A 27758-nucleotide genomic window follows, 5' to 3' on the forward strand; every position below is an offset into this window, starting at 1 on the left:
ACACATACTGGCACAAAGATACTGAAAGACCCCCCCTTCCATGCCGCTATGACAGTGATTACAAAGTGGTTGAGGTAAGTTGGCAGGTTGGCACAGAGGGAGACCGACACATACTGGCTGCACAAATTACCAAGGGGGGAGGGGAATAAGGACCACAGTTATTAGGAAGCAGGGGGAATTGGCAGATGGGGACAGTTACTGGTAGGCTGCCCTAATTACTAATGGGAGGGACTGACAGATGAGTGTACTCCCAGCCTCAGCTTATTACACTCACTCTGTCCATCACTGATGGAGCAGAGCTGGCTCTGCAGATTTCTCCAATATCACTACAGTAGAGAGCACTTGGGGAGGAGTAGAGAGGTTGGGGATGGGCGCTGTACACAAGTGTCTGCTGCACACTGAATAGGGACTGTCTACAAATCTTTGTCTGCAAAACTTTGTATGATTCCTTAGCAGTGGCTGGGCAGATGCAATCATTTGAAAAATTGTGCAGAGATCAGACAGTTTTTTTCTCTCCATGACCTTAGTTGTCAGTCTCTCAGGACAGGGAAAAGAAACTTCTCCCCCCACGGGAGCCCCCTGTGGCTTCTAGATCCCCACAGCTGCATCCCTTGCAGAGTCTATTGATATACCCCTGGTGGCTTCCATATCTCCCTCAGGCCAGTTATACTTTAATCTTATCCTTTTATGCAGTACTTTAGGTGTCCCTTCCACATTGAGGACACCGTCTTTACATGTTTTTGTAAGGTGTACGTCTCGCCTCATCCCTGCACCACAATTTAGGAAGGTCGAAGTGTGGAATCTCCTGTGTCTCAGCAGAGTTCCATTTAAAAATAGGAGTCCTGCTGGAGATGTTTAAGTCTATATACTATAGTCTCATATTTTTATTTTCATTTATATAACTTTATTTATAACATTGCATCAGATTATAACAGTTGCAGTTTAGAATCCACACTCTGTATTTTAAGTTATAAAACAAAGCAGAGGTAAAGACTCTTTGAACATTCCTGCAATAAAACATTATCTCAAGCTGTCACTTACAGTTTCTTGCTTGTTTAAGCTCTTCAGAAAACCGGACCGAGTTTGACCAAGTTAAGTCCTGTACACATGCCTGACTTAAAGGAAGTGAGAAGAACATGGAGGCTGCCATATCTATTTCCTTTTAAATAATACAGTTGCCTGGCAGCCCTGCTGATCTATTTAGCTGCAGTAGTGTTTGACTAACACCACAAACAAGCAGGCAGTTAATCTTGTCAGATCTGATATTAATGTCAGAAACAACTGATATGTTGCATGCTTGTTCAAGGTTTATGGCTGAACGTATTAGAATTAGGGATGCTCGCTGGATTCCGGACGGAATTGGGCCAATTCCGATTCCGCTGGTCGGAACGAAATTGCTATAGCTCTAAAACGGAATTCCGCGGAAATTTTTTTAATTCCGCGGAATTTTACGGAATTCAAATTTGTTTCCTCACCTTTATATTTTCCTTCCTCCCAAGGGTCTCATCTTCCAGGGAATTGTAGTATTTCAAAAGCCAGCTTACATACCATGGCTGGGAATTGAACCCAGGTCTCAGTGTGTGGTAGGTAACTGACTTAACCACTATACCACCAACACTACATGCTGAAGCCAGCCTAGCATGTACCATTATGATCAATCCAAGAGAAAAATTAGCGTGCTTGAAGATTTGTAGCATTTCAAAAGCCAACTCACATTGGCTGGGAATTGAACCCAGGTTTCAGTGTGTGGTAGGTAACTGACTTAAACACTATATCGAACCAGTGTTTGTGATTTTAAATTTCTGTTTTGCAGCTTCCAGGATGCGGTTGACAGGTGAGTGGTTAGGGAGGGGACTGTGTGGGAGATGCCTACACGCGGCGGTCCCTGTAAAAGATGTAATCAACGATTACGTCCAACCAAGCCTCCCACCTGAATGCTAATTTATGCAGATCCTGCTAGATCGGTATGGCAGGCAAAGGGTGTATGACTGTGCACCTGATTGGCTGACTGGCGCCTGCTGGCCAGATAGAGGTAGGAAATTGCCTGAACTGGTAGTGAGCAATTGTGTGTGTTGCAGTTTGCATTCAGTTAAGAGGTGATGGGGGTGAAGTCCCTGGAGGTGAGAGAGCCAGGGCTCGCCCACATTTCCCTCTGGGTATCGCATGGTGGTTTGGGGGCCCCAGCAAGTGAGAGAGGCTGGGGCCCCCGGCTGTCGTGCAAACCCGTGTTTGTGATTAACCACTATACCACCGACACTACATGCTGAAGCCAGCCTAGCATGTACCATTATGATCAATCCAAGAGAAAAAATAGCGTGCTTAAGGATTTGTAGCATGTCAAAAGCCAACTCACACATTGGCTGGAAATTGAACCTAGGTCTCTGTGTGTGGTAGGTAACTGACTTAACCACTATACCACCAACACTACATGCTGAAGCCAGCCTAGCATGTACCATTGTGATATACACAAGAGAAAAATGAGCTCTCTCTCTCTAGGACTTGATGCCATTGAACTGAATTTTCAGCTTAACCTATTTTGGTTCCTGGACGTAGTTTCTACGTCCAGGAACCAGGCGCGCTCCCGCAGTCGATCGCGCACGTGCACGCGCGCTCCCGGCCCGCGGTTCGTTAGCCAGGCAATCAGTGAATCGGACTATGGTGCCCGATCACTGATTCCTCTCCCCCGCTGAAAAAGCGACAGCTTCTCTCGGAAGCTGTGCTTTTTCTGGCTGTTACCTCCCCCATGCGCCACTCTAAGCGTGTGTTACGCTTAGAGTGACGTCATGTAAACAAACTCATGGCCGCCATCTTGTGGCCAAAAAGTAAAACTACAACGAAAAGTAAAAAAAAATTAAAACCAACACACATTTACATTAAAAACCTATTGTTTCCATCCCACCCTCCCAAAAATACCCAAATAAAATGTTCAATATAAAAAAAAAAACATTACAATAAAAAAAAAAAATGTAAATAATTACCTAAGGGTCTAAACTTTTTAAATATCAATGTAAAGATGAAATATTTCAATATTTTTTTATTTTAAACTTGTAAATAGTGATGGATGCAAAACAGAAAAAATGCACCTTTATTTCCAAATAAAATATTGTTGCCATACATTGTGATAGGGACATAATTTTAACGGTGTAATAACCGGGACATATGGGCAAATACCATACGTGAGTTTTAATTATGGAGGCATGTATTATTTTAAAACTATAATGGCTGAAAATGAGAAATAATGAATTTTTTCCGTTTTTTTCTTATTCTTCCTGTTAAAATGCATTTACAGTAAAGTGGCTCTTAGCAAAATGTACCCCCCAAAGAAAGCCTAATTGGTGGCGGAAAAAACAAGATATAGATCAGTTCATTGTGATAAGTAGTGATAAAGTTATAGGCTAATGAATGGGAGGTGAACATTTCTCAAGTGAAAACGACGGAACCTGAATGGGTTAAAACCATCAACGGATACCAGCAGAATTTCACAGGCATTTTTGGAATTCCGACAGATTGAAAAAGCAATTCTGTTCCGACCAAACGGAACGGAATGACCAATTTCCGCCTAAAAATTCCATAAAATACAATTCCGCGGAAAGCGGTGACCATCCCTACTAGAGAGAGAGAGAGAGAGATGAATCTCCCTGGCTATCTGGGGTTCTCTTCGGACAACTGTTGAACACAAAAGGCAATGCCATGCCTGGCTACAAATCCTTAAGCAAGCTAATTTTTCTCTTGGATTGATCATAATGGTGCATGCTAGGCTGGCTTCACACATGTAGTGTGTTGGTGGTGGTATAGTGGTCAGTTACCTACCACACACTGAGACCTGGGTTCAATTCCCAGCCATGGTATGTAAGCTGGATTTTGAAATACTACAATTTCCTGGAAGATGAGACACTCCTCCCTCCAGGAGGAGGAGGGAGGGAGGAGGGCTAAGTTAATAGGGACTATGGGCCACCACATAGGATAAGTAAGGTTACTTTAGTGATTTTTTCAATTTTACCGACGGAATCCAGAATTCCGCGGAATTGCGTACAAATCCAGGCGGAATTTTCATAGCGACGGAATTTACCACTGATGGAATCTGTGATTTCCAGTGGAACGGAATTTGCTCATTCCGATCATCCCTAATTAGAATGTATTAGAAGCAGAGGATCAGCAGGACAGCCAGGCAACTAGTATTGCTTAAAAAGAAATAAATATGGCAGCCTCCATATCCTTCTTACTTCAGTTGTCCTTTAAGTTGGCTGAAGTGGCTGAAAACGACCACCTTGGCTGTTAATCAGGCGCATGTACAGCAGCCTGCGACCCCTGACCACCAACCCGCAAGCAATCTGCCAGGCGGATCTACTCGCACCCAGCAATGCAGACTAACTCAGAGAAGCGCTTTTGCATAGAAAACAACTCAAGTTTTTTTTTTATTCTTTCTGTACTGAAAAAAAAAACACTACTAATATTTATTATCTGAACTACATATACAATTCATTATCTCATGAGTTTATTTTCACTAAAGATTTGCTTTAAATCATGGTGGGTCCTACACAGAAGGACTTAGAAAATATCTGGATCTGAACATCAACGTGGGGATTGAAGACTAGAGTTTCAATGTAAGAAGCATATGAAGTAGCCTACACAACAGTGTCCTACTTGCAAACGCACAACAAGGTCTTGTAGGACAGGAGAATTAATGTTAAATAAGAGGAGCCACTCAGTACAATGGGGGACCAATCTGTGGCCCCGATTAATCCAATGCAGCATGATCAGATGACGCAGGCTGAACAATTGCAAGGGCTACCGCCCCTTTATTGCATATATACACAGCCATGTTCCATAATACAGGTGTAACGCTGGCTGTAAGTGTACACTGAAAATACGGTAAATCAAAGACAGATCGTCAGCTGAGGTCATACACGTGAAGTCAGAGATATGTGGTACAAAGAGACTTTAGACGGAGCAAAGTCAATAACAGGCTAGAATCATACACATAGGTCAGATGGCTGAGGTACAGTTAAGGATGAGGCAGAGACAAGGTCGTTAGGCTAGCCGAGGTCAATATCGAGGATCAGATGACTGTAGTACAGAGAGATGAGACTTTAATCAAAGTGGAGGGCTTGCCGGATCATACACAGAAAAACAATCACAATAATACAATATACAATACTAACTAAGGATATATATATATATAGCAAACACTGCATATATATCTATCTCAGCAGAACTCTAACTAGACTCAGAGGCAGAGCAAAGTCCAGCGCTCAGTGACCTGATTGCTATAGCGGACAGCGTGGAACTGAGAGAGCAAGACTTAAATACACAGGGAAAGTGCAGCACAACCCCGAATTGTCAGCCAATCAGAATCCTGCTCCTAGTCAGCTGACCGGCCTCACACCCTTCTTCTCAGCCTATAAAGGCTGTCACGGGTTGTGCGCGTTCGCCCAGGGTCTTGGGAGGATGCAGGGTGCCGGCTCACGTCTATAGGGGAGCCGGGGATGCCAACATGCTGACTCACGTCTACAGGGGAGCCGGGATGCGATCGACCAAAGAGGAAGAGGAAACTCTCTACAGCTGCTCAACACTATCAGAGCAGCCTTCAGAGACAAGACGCGGTAAGTTTGTTACAACAGGCTAACAAAATGTTTTGGGCAGAGGCCCTTTTTCAAGTGCTCTTAACCATTATGGCCTTTTGGACGTGACTTTCACGTCCAAAAGGCTGCTGTGCGCATTTGCGTGCTCCCGTGCCACCCCCCGGTAGCCCGGAGATCAGTACCCGGTAGAAAAACCGACGGCTTCTTTTCAGAGGCCGCGGTCTTTCTGAAAAAAAATAAATCACGTCCTCCTTGTAGTTCCTGTGAGCGAGCGTGCTCACTCACAGGATAGAGTAACAAAAATCTCACTGTGGCCATCTTGTGGACAAATAGTAAAACTACATGCACATACATTTATATTATAAATAGACACAATACATTACATTTAAAATTAACTGTTTACCTCCCACACCCAAAAAATACCCAAATAAAAATTTTAACTAAAAAAAAATAAAAAAAATTACAATTTAAAAAAAAAAACATAAATAGTTACCTTAGGGTCTGAACTTTTTTAATATGCATGTGAAGAGGGTGTACAACTAATATTTTTTAAATTATAAACTTGTAAATAGTGATGGACGCAAAACTAAAAAAAATGCACCTTTATTTCCAAATAAAATATTGGTGCCATACATTGTGATAGGGACATAATTTAAATGGTGTAATAACCGGGACAAATGGGCAAATAAAATACGTGGGTTTTAATTATGGTAGCATGTATTATTTTAAAGCTATAATGGCTGAAAACTGAGAAATAATGAACATTTTCCATTTATTTCTTATTATTCCTGTTATAATGCATTTAGAAAAAAATAATTCTTAGCAAAATGTACCACCCAAAGAAAGCCTAATTGGTGGCGAAAAAAACAAGATATAGATCAATTCATTGTGATAAGTAGTGATAAAGTTATTGGCAAATGAATGGGAGGTGAAAATTGCTGGGATGCATAAGGTGAAAAACGACTGAAGGCTAAAGTGGTTAAAGAGACTCTGAAGTCTCAAAAAAAACAAAAACACTTTTTATTTCAGATTGCTCTATAGTATTAATGTGCCACCTAAAACGCTGCATACCCACGGCTGAATACTCACTATAACCCCCCGAAATCCCCCGGGGAAGATTCGTGCAGCGCTTCCTAGCAGAGGGCGAGGCAGAGCTTTGGGCTTTTGCTCTGCCTCTACTCACGTCCATCAGCGCTGATCACCGCCTCTCTCTGCCCCTCTCAGTCTTCGTTCACTGAAGATTTTTGCCCAGGGATTTTTTTTTTGGGGGGGGGGGGGGGTTTATAGTGTATTCAGCCACGGTTATGCAGCATTTTAGGTGGCACATTATTACTAAAGAGTAATCTGAAATAAAAAGTGTTTTTTTTTTTAAGACTTCAGAGTGTCTTTAACCACTTGAGGACCACAGTGGTAAACCCCCCTAAAGACCAGGCCAATTTTAACTAAAATGTCCACTGCAGCGTTAAGGCCAAGCTGCAGGGCCGCACAACACAGCACACGAGTGATTAAACCCCCCCATTCCCCCCCCCCACACCAACAGAGGTCTCTGTTGATGGGGTCTGATTGCCCCCCAGGTGTTTGTTTGTTTTTTTAATATATATTTATTTGTGTATTTTTAAACAAAATGTAAAAATTTTTTTCCTTATTCCACTCCCTCCCTCCCTCCCTGCAGCCAGCTAATCATGCGATCGGCTGTCATAGGCTTCAGCCTATGAGAGCCGATCACTCTCTTGTCCCCCAGGGGGACAGCTGTGTCACTCGGCTGTCCCCAGTACAGCGCTGCTGATCGCAGCACTGTACTATGTGTGAAGACAGCGGTTTTGACGTCTAACAGTCTCCCGGGCGGCGATTGCCACTCGGAGACTGAAGAGGGGGCGGAGCTCTGCCCCCAAGCAGGAGATACGTGCGCAGCCTGCGCGCGATCTCCTGCAAAACAGAGCCCCAGGACTTCACGCCAATTGGCGTTAGGCGGTCCTGGGGCTGCTGCCGTGGCCACGCCCATAGGCGTTAGCCGGTCGGCAGATAGTTAAACAGTGTCTTACTTGAATCAGCAACCTCCCAGAGGCATAACTAGACTTATAATAGGGCCCCCCGGTAAAAATGAGAGCATGGGGACCTCTTTGTCCCCGAACCCCACGTGACTGGGAGCCGGCGAATGGCAGCAGAGAGTGTTCTGCAGTGAAGCAGCCTCTGGAAGCAGGAAAAAATTACACACGCTTCTGCACACGGTATTGTAAGTAAATGGGGAGGTTTCTTTGCTAATTGGCTGCACTTGCGGTTAGGGAGAGGGAGGCCCCCCCTGCGTGGAGTCGCAGGGGTGATTGCTACGCCCATGATCCTCTCATTTCTTTTCAGTCTACTGACTGCAGAACCCATTGAGAGAATACTTTCACCAATGGTAATGAAAGTAATGGTAATAATGAACATAAATAATGGGGACTTACAGAGGAATTTAGCAAAATAAAAAAAAAAATAAAAAAAAATTGCTGCATGTATTTTTTATTTGTTTCAAGGTGCTGTGCTCTTGAAAGTTTTTTTTTTCCTTAATGTCTTTGAGACCTAACCTTTCATGCTGACTAATCACTGCAATGATAATTATAATAATTTAGTGAGAAGGTGGCAATTTTATGTCATTAAGTCGTAGGCAGGCAATCACTTTTCCCTCTGTCCAAATTACCCATAGTGTGCTCCATTATATAATGCTGCATTTTATATGCCTTATATACATTTTGAAATATCTGTTATACTGCTATTTACTTATTGTGTTATTTCATCAGTTCTTTAGCATGTGTTGCTAACTGCATTCTTACCAAAGCAAGCACATAAGAGCTGACTTCCTTGTGTAAGGGCATTTAGAGATGCATTACATTGGAAGCAACGTGATAATCCTGTTACTGTGTTGTGAAAGTGCTTGCCAAACTATGAGCTTTGGCTGCAATCCTGGCACACCGTATCCACAAAGACCCTTCTACATAAGCGGAGATGTTATCATAGGTGGGCTGTTTGACATTCACCAATACTTTAAGACTGAAGCCTTCAATTATTCCAGTCCCCCCCACCTTCAGACAAGGAAGATAAGGCTAGTATTTCTTGTTTTAGACACTATTATTATTAATATGTTACAGTATAGCAATGGTAGTAGTTGTAGTAGAAGCAGTAGTACTATTCAGCTCTCAATGTAACTCGATGAGTAGGGATGCTCCTATGGATTCTGCAGGATTGAAATTTCCACATTTCTGATCGGAATTCGGAAATCAGAAAACGGGAATTGGAATTCCATGGAAATCTAATTTACCACAACTCAGTGATTTTAGACCAATAACAGAACTCATTGGACCAATCAGAAAATGCTGAATTTTTCTGCAAAAATTGGATTACCGTGGTAATTTTACGCCAATCACAAGATTCAATTTTTCTGATAGGAAAAAAAATGACAAACAAAATACTCTTTGGAAATCAGAGAATCGGAAAAATGTAAATTTGAAAATTGGAAGTTGGAAAAGCTAAAATTGGAATTTCTGCGGAATCGGAAATGGGCGTTTCTGACCTTCCCTAGCGATAGGCACTGAAAATAAGCTCAAATTAATAGTGAAAAATTATCATCTTGACCTATAAGATATTTTTTATTGTTAAAGGACAACTGTAGCGAGAAGAACATGGAGGCTGCCATATTTATTTTCTTTTAAACAATACTGGTTGCCTGGCAGCCCTGTTGATCTATTTGGTGTCTGAATAACACCAGAAACAAGCATGCAGCTAATCCTGTCAGATCTGAGAGTAACATCAGAAACAACTGATCTGCTTAATGCTTGTTCAGTGTCTATGGCTAAAGGTATTAGAGGCAGAGGATCCACAGGATAGCCAGGCAACTGGTATTGCTTAAAAGGAAATAAATATGGCAGCCTCCATATCGCTCTCACTTCAGTTGTCCTTTAACCTAACCAAAGCCGGCCCGGTTCTCTTATGAAGCAAGCAAGGTGAAACACTTGCATCAAGCTCAGAGATTACAGGGGCAGCATGTTTGTACTGTGTTTACACTAACAGCATGCAGTCAGAGTAGGAGGAGAAGCAAGAGGAGAGTAAGTGAGAAGTAAGAGAGTAAATGAGATGAATAGGTCATCATTGGGGAAAAGCAGCATGCAGCTAATCTTGTCAGGTCTGACAATAATGTCAGAAACGCCTGATCTCCTGCATGCTTGTTCAGGGCCTATGGCTAAAACTGTTAGAGGCAGATGATCAGCAGGACAGCCAGGCAACTGGTATTGCTTGATAGGAAATAAATATGTCAGCCTCCTTATATCTCTCAGTTCAGTTGTCCTTTAGGCTGCTTTCACAGTGGGACGTTACAGGCGCATGTTAAAGCAGCCTGTAACGCAGCCCAACTCACAGTACTGAAAAATCAATGGGCTGTTTACAGGGCCCACGTTGTGTTAGTGTAACGCTGGACGTTCAATGAAAGTGCAGCATGCTGTGCGTTATATGTGGTTTTAGCTGCGTTAGACTGCACATGCTCAGTAAGGGGAGAGTCACTATTGTTCCTAGCCACATGGCTAATTAATATTCACTGCACTGTAGTGTTGTCCAGATCATGAACGATCCGGATCTTTGATTTGGATCTTTTTTGTGAGTCGAATCATTCGGATTATCACAATGAAGGATTCGGTTTCCAGTGGATGTCTGGAAGAAACAGGAACTGCACCTTCTGTGCACAAGCACAATCTTCCTGCTGCATCTCTCCCTTCCCCATTGGCACCCTCAATGTGCCCTCATTCTCCTGCACCTCTCACTCTGCTGCACCCCTGCTTCCCTAGTAAAATGATTCAAAGATTCGGTTCAAAGATCCGGATCTTTTCAATGATCCAATTCGAATCATCCAAATCATTAAAAAGATCTGGACTTCCCAGGATAGCACCAAGAGCTTCATAACGCGACTCAATCTGACGTCCAACTTCAACACCACCATGCGTTGCGTTAGGGGCACGTTATGCAACCTTAACGTCCCCTAAAATGCAATGTCTTGGTGTAAAAGAGGCCTTAACCTGTATCTGTTCTTAAGTCAGAACACTGTGCCATCTGTGTCCTCTGTACCTCCTCTGTGCCCCCCCCCATCCCCCGTGCCTCCAGTGTCCCCTTCAGTGTCACCTCTTCCCCCTGTACCTGCTTATATAAGTTTAAAAGCCATTTCTTCTCCCCCTGTACCTGCTTATATAAGTTTAAAAGCCATTTCTTCTTACAATTTTTTAAAATCGATTTTCTCAAAAACCAGAGTCCAATTTGAAAACTTTTTTTTACTTGTTCCCATGGAAACACATAATCCATGCTGTTTGTTTCGGCGGGCTGTTCGTAAGTCAGACATTCATAAGTCGGGGACTTCCTGTATGTTGGTAGCGGGAGTGCGGCACACATGCGTTGAACAATGGGAATACCCGTGAATCGCAGTGATATACTCCTGTCCAGCAGGGAGTACGTCACTGGGTGAGGGGCAGTGAAGGGCATATGGGGGAGGGTCTGCACTACACATATGACCCTGTTGGTGCACTCTGGCACAGGGTCATATAAATTACATTTTGTGCAATGGGGAGGAGCATCAAACGCAATGGTCAGGTGTAAAACCAGCCTAACCGATATTCTGCTATTCTCTATTTTCAGCATGCTGCTTGAAGACTTCTATAATTTTCTGAGTTTAGTGTTTGCGATTGATGAAATCAATTTCAATCCTAACATACTTCCAAATGTCACGCTTGGTTATAACGTATATGACTCCTATGTTGACCTCTTCAGAACAGTCCAAGGCGCTGTACTCATCTATTCAGGAAACACTACACAATATCCTAACTACAACTGTGTTAGCTATGGAGTACTTGCTGCTGTCATCGAAGGGATGTCTTCTAGCTTTTCAATCCAGTATGCCAATATTTTTGGAATGTATAAATATCCACAGGTATAATGTTTCTACTTGCTGTAGTTCAGGCATTTTTGTGTTATGAAAGGCTGGGAATGCACACGTTTTCTGTCCATTTGAAAAATATGATTATCAAATTCTTGAAATATAGAAAAATATTACTTTTAATAAAATAATTCTCATCTATAATAGAGTTGCAGTGGTCATTTTCTCATCAAAAATGGCATTTTCTATTTCGAGAAAAGTTTCGTGGAAATACCGTATTTTTCAGACTGTAAGATGCTCCTGACCATAAGACGCACCTAGGTTTAGAGGACAAAATGCAGGGGAAAAAATATATATACTAAACCTGGTGTTTCCATGGTGACGGGGAATCTTGTGGATTATGCCCCCATTGTACCTCATGCCCCGTTGTACCTCTTGTGTCTCCCTGTGTCCTCCTCTGTCCCCCTTGTGTCCTTCTGTGTCCTCCATGTGTCCGCCTCTGTCCTTGTTTCCTCCTCTATGCCTCTTTGGTCCCCCTTGTGTCCTCCTTTATACCCCTTTGTGTCCCCCTTTGTCCTCCTCTATGCCACTTTGTGTCCCCCCGTGTCCTCCGTTTGACCCCTGTGTCCTCCTCTGCATGGGCACAGTATAGAGTGTCTCCGAATTTGATGCAGGTTGGAGGTTTGTATTGACAGGCATTCACAAGTCAGGAACTCCCTGCATTTGGACTATAAAACGCAATGACTTTTTCCCCCCCACTTTTGGGGGTTAAAAAGTAAGTCTTATAGTCCAAAAATACAGTACATTGTATTTTCGCAAAATGGCGAAAATTTGTAAAAACGCAAAAAATCATTATTTTTACCACGAGAACTAGTTATTTTTTACCGCTAAAATGTGAACGTGTTCTTTTTACCCTGAAAATTTGTGAAAAATGTGAAAAATCAAAAACTTATTACAAAATTATTTTTGATGGCATTATCGATCGAAAGTCGAATTTAACATTATTTTCGAGAAAATTCCTGCAAAAACAAAAATCTGCATTTTTCTCATCACTGTAGAGTTCCCCATGTGTAGTGGAACTCATGGAGAAGCATGCAATCGGAATTAACAAGTAAGAGATTTGTAAGGCTTTGATTTTCTAGTTGCAATCAAAGGCCTGATGTAATTACAGGTATTAAAAACCTCGCTCCTATGGTCTGTTGAACTGACTAATCAGGATTATTCCTGCTAAGAATTCTGATTGGTTTGTCCAGTAGACCAATAGGAAACCCTGTTAAAAAATTGAAAAATACATTTGCCAGGGTTCCCTGTACCTTACAGTAATAAAGGAGACTTGACATTAAGCACTTTTACATTTTCTGCTGTGGATTATCATCAGTCCACTGAACTGACCAATTGAGATTCCTCCTAGGTGGCTGGCTATACTGTACATGAGTAATTTTTTACTTCTGTGTTTGCTCAGATAAATCTGATACATTTTTCCACTTGACTGAATAATCAGAAAAATTCAACCAATATACCTTACATTTATCTCAAAAGAGGCGAAAGAGTCGGCACTACAGTAAGGGCTAGCAGGGGGGGATACTGCATTAACATGCACTCTCTCCTATCACTCTGGTGTCATAGGCGTGCTCTGATGCTGGCAAGACAATACTGTACAATGGAGAAAAGGAGAGGGAGATCGGCACTGCTGTTAAAGAGGTACTTAAGTCCTAAAAAAAATGAGTTTTACTCACCTTTTACTCACGGCGGGGACGGGAGGATCAGAGAGACACAGCGAGGGCACCGATCAGCTGCAGGGGGCTGAGGGAGGTGAGTAAAACTCATTTTTTTTTTAGGACTTAAGGTTCACTTTAAGGCCTCTTGCACACTGCATGCATTTCAGATTCCGATTCCGCTTTTTAATCTGTTTTTACATCCGATTCCGATTCAGATTTTTAATCTTAACTGCATGCTGCGTTTTTTGATCCGTTTTTCTGTTGAATGTATTCAAGGAAAATCGGAAACGGAATCGGAAACGGAATCGGAATCGGAATCGGAAAACGGATTTGCAGTGTGCAGGGAGCCTAAGACTTTTAATCCAGAGTCTTGCATCATACAAGTGCTTCAGCATGTAATAAACTTGCATAATAAATAGGACACATCATGTCAACATTGAAGCAATAGATTTGGTATGTCTGCACAATCTATTGCTTCAATGTTGACATGATGTGTCCTATTTATTATGCAAGTTTATTACATGCTGAAGCACTTGTATGATACAACACTCTGGATTAAAAGTCTTAACAGCAGTGCCGATCTCCCTCTCCTTTTCTCCATTGTACAATACCTTACATTTATGATCTCTTTTTCTAAAAATATCAAACAAATGAACAAATGGAAGTTTTAATTTTTATATTTTTCCATCTGATTTTTCCAACACATTCAATCAGATTTTTAATATAAAAACTGTTCATTATTGAAAGGTAACCTCCAAGGAATTGGTCCCTGAGCTAGCAGCCTCTTCAACTGCACAGGCCCATGTCACATGACATGCAGGGACAAAAGCTGCAGGATGATAGGCTGCATGGTGCAGAGCTGCACTGCAGAGGAGTGAGGCGGTTGGTAGGGGGAGCCTGGTTGGTAGATTTTTGCTGGGGGGGGGGGGGGGGAATTCAGCAAATTACATATTATATTATTGATTAGGACATTTTGAACTATTTTAAGCACCTTCACACACTAACACTTTCAATCTCCTGTTTTTTTAATTAGATAAGTTTCGTCTCTCAAGATCCTATACAAACAGACAAACTAAAGTTTCCATATTTCTATAGAGCTTTACCAAGTGAAAAAACTTTGTATACTGGTGTGATAGCTTTAATAGAGCACTTTGGCTGGAAGTGGATAGGCATCATATATCCAGATGCTGACAGCAACATTAATGCAATAAAAAATATAAAAAAGATGCTGACAAATATTGGAGTCTGCATTGATTTCACTTTGACAGTGCCTTCCATAAATGATTACAGCCTCGAAAGGATAAGCCAAATAAAATACATAATTGGTAACTCAACAGCAAATGTCATACTTGTGTATGGATCAAAAAATGATGTCTACTTTCTAGAACTGAATGTTAAGATAACCCACATTCCCAAAAAGATTTGGATTCACACAGCTGACTACAGTTTCAGAATCATCAACCACGTTAATGATCCGGTAGTCAATGGCTCTTTGAGATACATCATACACAAGAGAGAAAACCCAAAGTTCATTCAGTTTGTTCAGGAGGTGAATCCAAGTAGATTCCCACCCGGACGGACCTTTACAACATGGTGGGATGAATTGTGCGAAAACCGATGCCCATTCAACCCAAGGAGAAGGAACTGCACAGGGGTGGAGAGTGGGAGGCAAATTCTGTATTCACATTGTAATCTCAGATTTACAGGCATGAGTTATACTGTGTACAATGCTGTCTACACCCTGGCGTATGCGTTACATGAGCTCTATCAACGGACACCCCTGAATGAAAGATTACTTGATAAAAAGAAGCTTAAATTCCAAGACTTAAAGTACTGGAAGGTAAGAGAATATGAAGTGTTGGTTGCTAAATTTTAGTGCTCAAGGTGTTTTAGTGGCATAGCCCCCAACAGTTCCTCTTTTCTATAGGGGTGCAGGTATGGCTAGTGCCATGGGCGCCAGTGCACCATGGGGGCCATGCCTGCCCCCATGCTGCCCACTACCTTGTCAGCATTGTACCTACCTGTCTGCAATGCCTCTGGTCCCCCACACGCCCGCTCCGCTCGCTCACTTGCTCTCACTGTCCCTGGCTGTCAAATGCAGAAGTGACATCATTGGTCACTTCCTGCATTTGAAGCGCACTGGGTGGGAAGTGTGCGCTCTATGTGTCCCTCCTCTTGCCGCTGATCTAAGTTCTGACAACCAGGAGCAGACAGAGAGCCAGTGGGGAAGCGGTATTGGCGAGGACCACACAATCTGTTGAAGTGGAAGAGCTGCATTAAGGTAGAAAACATTATGCAGTACATGAAATGTCACACCTATCTTCTGTGCCTGTGCGTAGCGTGAGCTGGCCTGAATGCCTGCATGAGAAACATGGCAAGCATGTGGCTGCTTTTCCAAATGAATGGGCTGGAAGTCACATCTAACCCTTTTCACTAAGCCTTGGCTTCATCCTCCTACATCTTAAGCAGCCACAGCAGGAACTCAGTAGTGAGAGGGACTGTTAACGTTATCCTCCTTCCTTTTACATGACTGTCATGCCAAGTCACTTAAAGTTCTGACCTGTATAGTCTGAGGATGTGCTGGCGATTCCCAAGTGCACTGTTTTCCTCACACTGCCTGCTGTAAGTCAGTGTAGAGGGGGAATGTGGTTAGGGGTGGGGGAGATTCGCCTGTCACTGTGCAAGAGGAGTTTTAAATTGAACCCCTGCCACACTTGGCTACTTAACCCTCTGGGCACTATAATTACATCGCCCAGGAGGGGGCGCAGCACTTTTTTTTTAATTTTTATTTTTTTAAATCATGTAGCGAGCCCTGGGCTCGCTACATGATAGCCGCTGCGCAGCGCAGTAAGCAGGAAATCCCGTTCAGAACGGGATTTCCTGCTGGGCTTCCCCGGTTGCCATGGCATCATGGACGTCGTGACGTCAGAGGGAGTCCCGATCCACCCCTCAGCGCTGCCTGGCACTGATTGGCCAGGCTGCGCAAGGGGTCGGGGAGGGGGGGGGGGCTGCGCGGCACTGCGGGTAGCGGCGGATCGGCGGCGAGCGGCTGCGATCGGAAGTTACACGCAGCTAGCAAAGTGCAAACTGCGTGTAACAAAAAAAAATTACGCAAATCGGCCCACCAGGGCCTGAGAACTCCTCCTGCGCGACATACCCCGAGCTCAGCTCGGGATTATCGCCCAGGACGTTAATTATTTTATCTTGATGCACCTGGCTATATAATGTTTATCGTGAGGCACTTGGCTTCTTTATTATTTTATCTGAATATTTAAAGGGACCCTGAAGACAACTTAAAAATGGAATATGAACTAATCTGAGATCCCTCTGCTTTGTGATCCACTGAGAAGTGGGTGTATTACTGGCTGCTATGCCTGGATTTACATCACAGGAGCCTATAGGCACAGATGTCCTGGCACCATAGATTTCCCCATCCATGAACATACAAACCCCTGCCAAACTGCCCCGCAAGTGTGCTGGCTGTCGCAGCTGTCACTTCTCCCTTACTTTCCTTGCCTGTCATAGGTAGCTACAGGTGAACCTTAATATTAGGTAGCCAGAAGTATGTTAAGTAGCTAGAGATGCTCTCAAGTGAGCGCTGTAATAACAGCGCAGGAGATTTGGGCGCAGCCGGTGCCACCATAGACCGTAATAGGAATTACAGCTGTGAGTAACTTCAGCGCCGTCAGAAGACGGAGCTGAAGTTGCTCTTAAAACGCTATAATTCAGCCTCCAGCAATAGCTGGAAGCCGAGTTTTATCATTCCCCACTATCCACGTGGACGTGAAGGGGGAATAGTATTTATGCCGCCGGGAACTTGTGCAGTAGCAGGATAAGCCATATACCGACTATGTCCTGCGCCCAAGTTTCCTGGTGGCTAATTCATACGTACGCGCCCTCAAGTATTAGGTAGCTAGAAGAACCTCAGTATTAAGTAGCTAGAGGTGCCCCTGACTGAAGGGAAATCTCGTTAGTGGAACGCTGAGAGCAGGGTGAGTAACCTCCCTTTTACACTCCCATCAGGACTCTGCATAGGGAAGGAGGGAGGGAGGCACTCGGGGGAAGGGAGTGAGCCGCCTTTCCATCATCATGCGCCTGTAGGCACGTGCCTACAGTGCCTTATGGTAAATCCGGCCCTGCTGGCTGCCTATTTCATCCTTTCAATCACTCTCACCTTGTTTTACTGTGGGACGCCTCTACACTTAATAAACACGAAATGCGACAGTTGGAAAGGTTGTATCCTTCTCAACTTCATTTGAATATAATGTCTTCATCAGAATGTATTCTTCAGCATGTCTTGCCATACCATTAATAATAAGCTTTGCTTTAGATATTTGCATGCAGCTTTTTGTCTTTTCCCTTTCACCTTCCACAAACTGATATACTTTTGTATAATTTCCAGCTGCATAAGTTCATAACGAAGGTAAATTTTACCAACACAATGGGAGATAAGATCTACTTTATTGGAGATGAAATACCAGCTCTGTATGACATTTATAATGCAGTCATCCTGGCCAACTACTCAATACTTGCGCAAAAGGTTGGAAATTTTAACTATCAAGCGCCACCTACAGAACGATTCTTCATCGACAATGAATCAATCATCTGGGAAAGAAGTTTCTTTGAGGTTAGACCTATATCTCAGACTTGTAAAGAGATTGCATTCAATGCATTATTTAGCACAATAGTTAACAAATACCAACTAGGTATATAAAAATCTTTAAGATATATTAGCTTCGGTTCACATTAGCATTTGCCAACGGAACCGGCCATATGGTTCCGTGGTCCGTTTCGCTGAACAGACAAAAAAATGCAGCAGGACCCAATATTCTGGACCGTTTCGCTCAGCTGAATGGAAACAGAAGGTTTGCAGCACAATAGAATCCTATGGAAAACGGACATTTTACAGCACACTGGCTGTAAAAACGGACCATTCCAGTTGGCCGGATCCATACAGCCGGCTTAGGAAAAAAACGCAGATGTGAACCCGGGCCTTAAGGACATGTACAGTGCAAAACAAGTCTGGGGGCAGTCTCTGAATGTCACCAACACCAAAACTTTATTTATACAGTAAAAATGGAAAACAAAACATAAAAACCTGTGCCACTAGATGAGCAACTTATTAAAGCAGAGAATCCTCCATACTGGGTGCAAACTTAATGTCTATTCCAAACAAAACAACAGAAATGAACAGTAAACTTTTCCAGTATAAAGTTTAAAAGAAACAGACATGTACAGGACTGTTTGGACTGACCAAATCACTCTTTTTATCTCATCAGAACACCTGTCTCAAGCAAAAAAAACCATGCAAAAAATAAACACCATATTTCATTTTCCCAGACACTCTTTCCCTGCAACTGCCACTGTATATGTGTATACAGTATATTATTATACTTAGTGATTGCCACTTGCGTTCCAGAAAGATAGGAAGTAGTCAGAGGAGATGACGACATAATCAGTAGCGGGAACGGCGCGAAAATTAACTACAACACAGGTGAGAGACATCGCTGAGTGCCAGTGTGATTGGCTGGATGCAGATTGGGGGGAGGGGGAAGTGGTATATATTGGATGAGATGGCAGTGTGAGGGGAAACTTAATCTTGAGAAAGTCCCAATCAAGCAGTGAAACGATTGTCGACCACTACATCCTCCCCACCTCTGCACTTTACTGCTGCTTTGCCGCCAGTGGAATTTGATAATTATTATATGTTTTTTACAGCCTGCTAATTTTTATGAGGAATTAAATTAAAAGTTTGGAATTTTAATGCTATAGCGATCTGCTCCTGGAATTATTTTTCTACTGTGGATATAATATTATTATACTTATATGTACTGGTACTTCTGTCACTAGTGTAATAAGTGCATGATCCATGTCCTTTTTCTGATCCAGGGGGTAGAAAGGTTTTTTTACGAGTGCTGTCCTAAATCTCAATTCAACCACTTTTTTGAACACTTCTTTGGGAGAAGCCCCAAGAACCTACAATAAGAGCTCATTCCAACCCAGGCATGGGTAAACTCGGCCCTCCAGCTGTTACGGAACTACAAGTCCCACAATGCATTTGCCTTTATGAGTCATGACTGACTGTGGCTGTCAGACTCCTGCAGTGCATTGTGGGACTTGTAGTTCCTTAACAGCTGGAGGGCCAAGTTTGCCCATGCCTGTTCTAACCTGTTCATTCAGTCGATGAAAAAGAGAAAAGACCGAGAGCCCAAAATAGTGTAGTATGTTTTTGTAGGGGATGAGATTAATGAAAGTAAGTAATATACTCACAAGTCAGGGTTGCCTCAAGAGCAACCACTGTAAACGCAGGTGGGGAGAACAAGCCTGTCCCCACTCAGGAGTAAAACGTCGCTCTCTGTGGATAGAGGAATTGTAGGGCGGGTCACCCTTCCACCAAGGGTGGACTTCTGTATGTAAGAAGGTGTACAGAGGCGCCGGAAGTATAAAAGTGGCTAAAAAGTTTTAAAATGTTTTGGTCGCGGTGGTGGACCGGCCGACCACAAACGGACAACAAGGCTGTTGTTTTTAAATAAATATACATAAAATTTATTCAGAAAGCTCCCAGCAAATAGTCGCAACGCGTTTCACGGGTAGCAACCCGCTTCTTCAGGCAATAGGGGGCAGGAGCAACAACACAGCGTGAAGTCTGGATGAAGCTTGGCACCTCTGTATTGTGTTCATTCAGTCATGCAGCTCCCATACAGAACATTCTATATAATACTGCACAGTGCAATTATCTGCTTGTAAATATAGTGGGATCAGTTTAAAGGGATACTGTGGGGGGATCGGGGGAAAATGAGTTGAAGTTACCGATGCTCCGGCCCCGCCTCCGGTTCACTTCTGGAATTTCAGACTTTAAAGTCTGAAAACCACTGCGCCTGCGTTGCCGTGTCCTCGCTCCCGCTGATGGCACCAGGAGTGTACTGCGCAGGCACAGACCATACTGGTCCTCCATAGTACGCTCCTTGGGACATCAGCGGGAGCGAGGACGCGGCAACACAGGCGCAGTGGTTTTCAGATTTTAAAGTCTGAAATTCCAGAAGTGAACCGGAGGCGGGGCCGGAGCATCGGTGAGTGGCTGCGCGGGCACAGGATGTCTGCGGGGGACCATTAGAAGCCCCGGGTAACTTCAACTGAATTTTTTTCTAAAATTGTCTGCAAGTTTACTAACTCTGCCAGAATCATATTAGTACTAACAGAGGCCCCAAAGTGTAAATTCGGGGCAGCTACATGTAGTGCGCCAAAAATGTGCATGTGCTGAATTGCGGGCACTGGGGCTACCTGCTATGTGAACTGAGGCTACCAATAGCGGGTGTGAAGCATCAGCTATAAGAAGCCACAGTTTGCATAGCGGGTAATCATTTTTGACACGGGGGGGAATCAGTTGTCCGGGTGGGAGGTTATTAGTTATTGGGCGGTTATTAGATTCCCGGGGGGGGGGGGGTATTAGTTGCCGGGGGGATCTTAGTTGCCCACCAGGGGAGGGTCCTGTGTGAGAGTAGGGGGAGGTTAGGTCATAGTGAAATATTGGCTCATATTACCGATATTTCACTATTTCAATTAAGTTGTAGAATATCGATAAATTTACTGATATTCTACTACCGCTCTAATATGCTACCTTAACCGTTTTTTTTTTTTTTTGTAAGCCCGTGCCCTAATAAGCGAACAGCGTTTTGAAATGTACACCTCTTTTTTTACCCATTGCAGCAACTTGTGAGTTTTATATTAAGCCGGAGGGAAGCACTGCGGTAGTTCCGGTATGCATCATTGTTTGTCTGCCACTGTCAATACTGTAATTTGCACTACACTCTTCTCCCTACCTCACTTTGATTGACTAGTTGTGGGGCTGAGTGGATGTCCAGCCTTCTTTCAGTCCCATTACCCCAATCCCCAAGAGACAACTGTTCACGTTCACAACATTTCAGCACTATAGGCTATAGGTTAGCCAGGTAGGTTCCCCTAGTATATCCAGCCTACCTGCCACCCCTCCTCCCCAGCTGCCACTCAATTACCTTCTGGAACAAGCAGCGGCCACCTCCGGCAGTACAGTCATGCTCGGTCCCCCTTGCCTGCTTTCAGACCTCAGATCAGCAGCGACCTGCAGAGCCGCAGTGAAGAGAGGAGAGCGGTTCCCATAGCAGCACAAATACCGGAAGGATGCGGCTGATGCTTGTCTCAAGAAGGTAAACAAGCAGCGTTCGGGAGGAGGGGCAGAAGAGATACCGCCTGACGCATGACCCCACCTGGGCCCATATGCAATTAACTTTTTCTCCTTAGTTTTCTCCTAGGTGATATTTTTATAACTTGTCATAAAATGCCCTTTGAACCCCAACAAACGAGAAAATACTTAAAATAAATTTGTTGGTACCTTTTCACCAACTTTTGGGTACTTTTTCAATTGTTAAATGCTGAAACTTTCATTTAAAGAGAAGATAAAAATTATCTCCTGAGAGATAACTCAGGTGAAAAAGTGAATTGCATATGGGCCCTGATGCACGTCATTCAGGTGGCATCATGGGTGGACTTCCCCGGGGACAAGCTGCGCGCCCTTGTCAGTTGAAAGTCCTAGCAATGCTTTCTGGGACACGTGCACAGCTCCTGCAAACACCGCACTGACTCGCAGTGGAAGTTGACCACCCTAGCCAGCTCTCAGAGGGACCAGACCTGCCATGGGAGCGAACAGAAGGTGAGTTCCATACACTGGCTGAGTGGCACATAACCTACCTGAGCTTATCTAAGAGCTACCTCCCACCTTCCTATGGCACAATCTCTTAGAAACCTTTTCAATGACAGAAACCTGTGGTCCAAGCCTGAGCAATGGCTCCATGCTACTAAGCTGGCATGAGCCTTCTGCTCCTGCGCAGCGTGGGCGAGCTCAGTGGAACTTCTGAGGTCCTAATGCTGGAATGGAGAGAAGGAGGGGGGAAGCCTCTGTAGTATCGAGAGGTTTGCCCCTCCTGAGGTAAGTATCTATCGACCTTTTTTTATCTTACTTTATAGAAAAGCTATGGGTTTTCTACTTTTCTTGGTCCACTTTCTTTGCAGGTCTATTGAATTTGTCATGATGTTTCTTTCTATGCAGACCCCCCATTCGATGTGCAGTGAGAGCTGCCGGCCAGGAAACAGGAAATCATCTCGAGAAGGGCAGCCTGTTTGCTGTTATGATTGTGTGTCTTGTCCAGAGGGCCAGTTTTCCAACATGACAGGTTAGTTTTTGTAAATTGTCAGACACAAATATACATGCACTCATACACAACAAAACATACAATCTTTTTTCATTTTGTCTCAGTCAACCGAGACTATAGTACTTCCTAGCAAGCATTAGTAGGGATATTGTAAATCTTGAGTCTAATTTGTCAAAGTACCCCTAGAGGGGTATATTTGACAGCAGCACAGAAGGTTTAGTAAATAAGTAAAAAATAGTAGAATTTATAGAAATGCCCTAGACTACTATAGACATATGACTATGGTAGGTATAAGATTGTGAGCTCCTCCGAGTGACAATTAGTTATACACTCTTTGAAGTGCTGCGGAAAATGTTGGCACTATATAAATAACAGTGATGAGCGAAAATGTCAATATTCTTTCAGCGTTATTTTCACCAAAATAATTACAATTTTTGCTTTAACAAGCAAAAATATGCTCGAATATTTTAGTGGGGTTTTTTTTTTTTGCATTTTCACCCCAATGGCCAACGACTTTAGCAGTTAATAGGAAAGCCCCCATACCAGCTGGAATCACCATATTTGCAGGTATCTAAGGAGAACAGTGGGAACAAGAAGAATTTTTTTTTTCAAAAAGATATTGCAGATTTGGAGAAAATGGTCCATGGTATGGGGGGGGGGACTCTGGAGGAGAGCGGTGGCCAGGCCTCCCCCTTTCCCCCAGAGCTCTTGTCTAATCCACGGACAAGGGGCTGTTCCTCATCTCCAGTGCCCCAGAAGGAGGTGTGACCAACAGCATGCCCTGGGGGGTTCATGGTGGCAACTGTGAGTCCTCTTTACGAAAGAGACCCCAGATGTCATTCCCCCCTCCCCAGTGAAATGAGTATAGGGGTTCATAGTACCCCTTACCCATTTCCACAAAGGGTTAAATTGAAATAAAAAGTTTCCAAACCAATAGCGTCAGAATACACCCAAATCAATATCCTCTAGATACCTTGATTGAAGTTTTCCACCGGCCGCCCCCGCAGCTCTCAGCTGTCAATAGACCAATGGGGAGCCTTGGAGGCGTATTTGAAAATGCTTTTCTCTCAGATAAAATAAGTAAGGCTGAGAGCTCCATCCTGGATGCTCCACCACTAGCTTCTGCTGACCTCCCCTCCTGCCCACACCTATCGGATCTACCCATGCTGGAACCTGCTGCACCCACGGGTGCTCTAGATGCCAGCATGGGTGGGGGTGATAGGTGTGGCGGGCAGGGAGGACATCGGGAGCCCACAGTGCAATGTCAGAGGAGGGATAGGGCTCTCAGCTTTACTAAATATAGCTGAGAGCTGCAGTGGGAAGCGTCATGTGTGGCGGCGGCCTAAGGAGATTTTTAATCAAGGTATCTAGAGAATATTGGAGTGAGACTTTTCTGACGATATTCTCGGGGGAATTTTTTTGAAGGTAAGTATTCATTAAATATTAACATACTTTTTTCGTGGTTGCATTTTTATTTCAATCTAACCCTTTGCGGAAAGTGGTAATTGGCTTATTTCACCTGGGGAGGGGGCTGTCACCTGGGGGTTTAGTTTCTTAAAGGGGACTCCCAGGTGCCACCATGAACTTCCCCCACCGGGCATCGATGGCTTCCACCTCCTCCTGGGGCACTGGAAGGTGGGGAAGAGCCCCTTGTCTATGGATTGGACAAGGGCTCTGGGGGAAAGGGGGAGGCTTGGCCACAGCTCTCTTCCAGAGCACCTGAATACCATGGACCGTGCGGGCTAGTACACCTCAGGGTGCGAAGCCCCACGGGGCCAGGGCTCCTCATTCTGGCTATCCCATCCTGCATTGAGGACAATGGGTTAAAGAGGCTCAGAAGGGGGGACCCCCAGCATTTTATTAATTTCCCACACTCTTAACATATATATATATATATATATATATATATATATATATATATATATATATATATATATATATATATATATATATATACATACACAGTGGCTTGCAAAAGTACATTGTAGTTTTGGGAAAAATCCATTTTAAAGTTAGAGGGAAAAAGTCTGGATTTAAATAATGCGGTAAAATGACTGATAATGTGTACAACATGTGTACAAATGTATGTATGTATGTATATAGAGTGGGTTGCAAAAGTATTTGGCCCCCTTGAAGTTTTCCACATTTTGTCACATTACTGCCACAAACATGAATCAATTTTATTGGAATTCAACGTGAAAGACCAATACAAAGTGGTGTACACGTGAGAAGTGGATCGAAAATCATACATCATTCCAAACATTTTTTACAAATAAATAACTGCAAAGTGGGGTGTGCATAATTATTCGGCCCCCTAAGTCAATACTTTGTAGAACCACCTTTTGCTGCAATTACAGCTGCCAGTCTTTTAGGGTATGTCTCTACCAGCTTTGCACATCTAGAGACTGAAATCCTTGCCCATTCTTCTTTGCAAAACAGCTCCAGCTCAGTCAGATTAGATGGACAGCATTTGTGAACAGCAGTTTTCAGATCTTGCCACTGATTCTCGATTGGATTTAGATCTAGACTTTGACTGGGCCATTCTAACACATAGATATGTTTTGTTTTAAACCATTCCATTGTTGCCCTGGCTTTATGTTTAGGGTCATTGTCCTGCTGGAAGGTGAACCTCCGCCCCAGTCTCAAGTCTTTTGCAGTCTCCAAGAGGTTTTCTTCCAAGTTTGCCCTGTATTTGGCTCCATCCATCTTCCCATCAACTCTGACCAGCTTCCCTGTCCCTGCTGAAGAGATGCACCCCCCGAGCATGAAGCTGCCACCACCATAGAGACAATGAGGATGGTGTGTTCAGAGTGATGTGCAATGTTAGTTTTCTGCCACACATAGCATTTTGCATTTTGGCTAAAAAGTTCAATGTTGGTCTCATCTGACCAGAGCACCTTCTTCCACATGGTTGCTGTGTCCCCCACATGGCTTGTGGCAAACTGCAAACAGGACTTATGCTTTCTGTTAACAATGCCTTTCTTTTTGCCACTCTTCCATAAAGGCCAACTTTGTACAGTGCATGACTAATAGTTGTCCTATGGACAGAGTCTCCCATTTGAGCTGTAGATCTCTGCAGCTCGTCCAGAGTCACCATGGGCCTCTTGACTGCATTTCTGATCAGCGCTCTCCTTGTTCGGCCTGTGAGTTTAGGTGGATGGCCTTGTCTTGGTAGGTGTACAGTTGTGCCATACTCCTTCCATTTCTGAATGATCACTTGAACAGTGCTCCGTGGGATGTTCAAGGCTTTGGAAATCTTTTTGTAGCCTAAGCCTGCTTTAAATTTCTCAATAACTTGATCCCTGACCTGTCTTGTGTGTTCTTTGGACTGCACGGTGTTGTTGCTCCAAATATTCTCTTAGAAAACCTCTGAGGCCCTCACAGAGCAGCTATATTTGTACTGACATTAGATTACACACAGGTGCACTCTATTTAGTCATTAGCACTCGTCAGGCAATGTCTATAGGCAACTGACTGCACTCAGATCAAAGGGGGCCGAATAATTATGCACACACCACTTTGCAGTTATTTATTTGTAAAAAAATGTTTGGAATCATGTATGATTTTCGTTCCACTTCTCACGTGTACACCACTTTGTGTTGGTCTTTCACATGGAATTCCAATAAAATTGATTTATGTTTGTGGCAGTTACATAGTTATTTTGGTTGAAAAAAGACATACGTCCATCAGTAATATGACAAAATGTGGAAAACTTCAAGGAGGCCGAATACTTTTGCAACCCACTGTATATACATACATACATACATTTGTACACATGTTGTACACATTATGTCATTTTACCGCATTATTTAAATCCAGACTTTTTCCCTCTAACTTTAAAATGGATCTTTCCCAAAACTACAAGGTCTTTTCCCTCTTGCTTCCACTTTTCTCCTTAACATACCCTGTAAATTTGGTGATTCTAGCTTGTATGTGGGCTTTGCTATTAACCGCTAAAGTAGTCGGCCATTGGGCGAAAATGCAAAAATGTTAATGTATTTTTCAAAAAAAATCTCGAAAAACAAAAAGGCTAAAATTTTAGCATATTTTCATGAAAAAAATCTTGAAAACGAAAATGGCATTTTCTATGTGAAACTGCCTTTGGCAAGAATTTGCAAATAATAAAACAGTCTTATTATAAGACCTGGGATCAGCTGACCAAGCAAAAACATTAGGTTAATAATCACTTCTAACATTTTACTTTTTGTTTTTTTTACATTCTACTGTGATGATATCACATTTTTATATAAGTTTTTCTTTTTTTTCTTTAATAGACGCAGCTGTGTGTTTGGATTGTTCAGAAGATCAATGGTCCAGTGAACAGAAGACTGCTTGCATTGAGAAAATCATCACATTTCTGTCTCATGAAGACCCAATTGGGATCGTTCTGACTTTTACTGCCATCTTATTTGCCAATATAGCTGCTGTGATTCTTGGAATATTTGTTAAATATCAGAATACTCCCATCGTCAAAGCCAATAATCGAGATCTCAGCTACCTAATCTTGCTATCACTTATGCTGTCTTGTTTTTGCTGTATGTTTTTTATTGAACAGCCAAACCAGATCTCTTGCTTTTTGAGGCAATCAGTTTTTGGGATCACATTTTCTATATCGGTGTCCTCCCTTTTATCAAAAACAGTGATTGTTGTGATAGCCTTCAATGCAACCAAGCCTGGAAAAAACTTAAGAAAGTGGATGGGGGTTAAAGTTCCTAAATACATTGTATTCATTTGCTCAAGTATTCAGGTGCTTATTTGTTTTATATGGCTGCTTACAGCTCCTCCCTCCACCTATAAAAACACACAGGCAGAGGCTGCCAAGATCGTCCTCGAATGCGATAAAGCAGCAGCTATAGCCTTCTACATCATACTGGGGTATTTATGTGTTTTAGCTGCTGTGTGTTTTGTTGTTGCGTTTATGGCAAGAAAACTACCAGACACCTTCAACGATGCCAAACTAATTACTTTTAGCATGCTGGTGTTTATCACTGTTTGGATATTTTTCATCCCAACGTATCTCAGTGCTAAAGGGACATCCACGGTGGCCGTAGAGGTGTTTGCTATTCTGGCCTCGAGTTCCGGAATATTGGCATCAATATTTGTTCCAAAGTGTTATATCATTTTGCTTAAACCTGAACAAAACATGAAAAAACTTGTTTTAAAAGGCAATTCATAACTTTTTTGGGTACTATTCCGTTAGCCGGGCGCAACCACCAGGTGGCGTTAATTACTATTCCCCCTCCAGGCCGCCATGGATAGTAGGGAAAGATGCAACTCTGGTGGAGTTGTATCGCCACCTAGTGGATGCGCCCGGCTAACGGAAAAGAACCCTTTTTTTAATATGTTGCAAAAAATTCAATAAATGAAGAGCTCATATTATGTACAA

General features: G+C 43.1%; 1 protein-coding gene across 1 annotated transcript; it reads left to right on the forward strand.

Moving 5' to 3' along the window:
- Nucleotides 1-48: 48 nt before the first annotated feature.
- Nucleotides 49-27548, forward strand: LOC137527369 (extracellular calcium-sensing receptor-like). The gene is made up of 7 exons (XM_068247882.1): nucleotides 49-74; nucleotides 1814-1834; nucleotides 11364-11523; nucleotides 14221-15027; nucleotides 17590-17814; nucleotides 22270-22393; nucleotides 26647-27548. Exons 1-7 carry the CDS (start codon nucleotides 49-51, stop codon nucleotides 27546-27548), a joined length of 2265 nt encoding a protein of 754 aa, XP_068103983.1.
- The last annotated feature ends 210 nt before the right edge of the window (nucleotides 27549-27758 follow it).

Source organism: Hyperolius riggenbachi, chromosome 8 (assembly GCF_040937935.1).
Source record: "Hyperolius riggenbachi isolate aHypRig1 chromosome 8, aHypRig1.pri, whole genome shotgun sequence".
NCBI lineage: Eukaryota > Metazoa > Chordata > Amphibia > Anura > Hyperoliidae > Hyperolius > Hyperolius riggenbachi.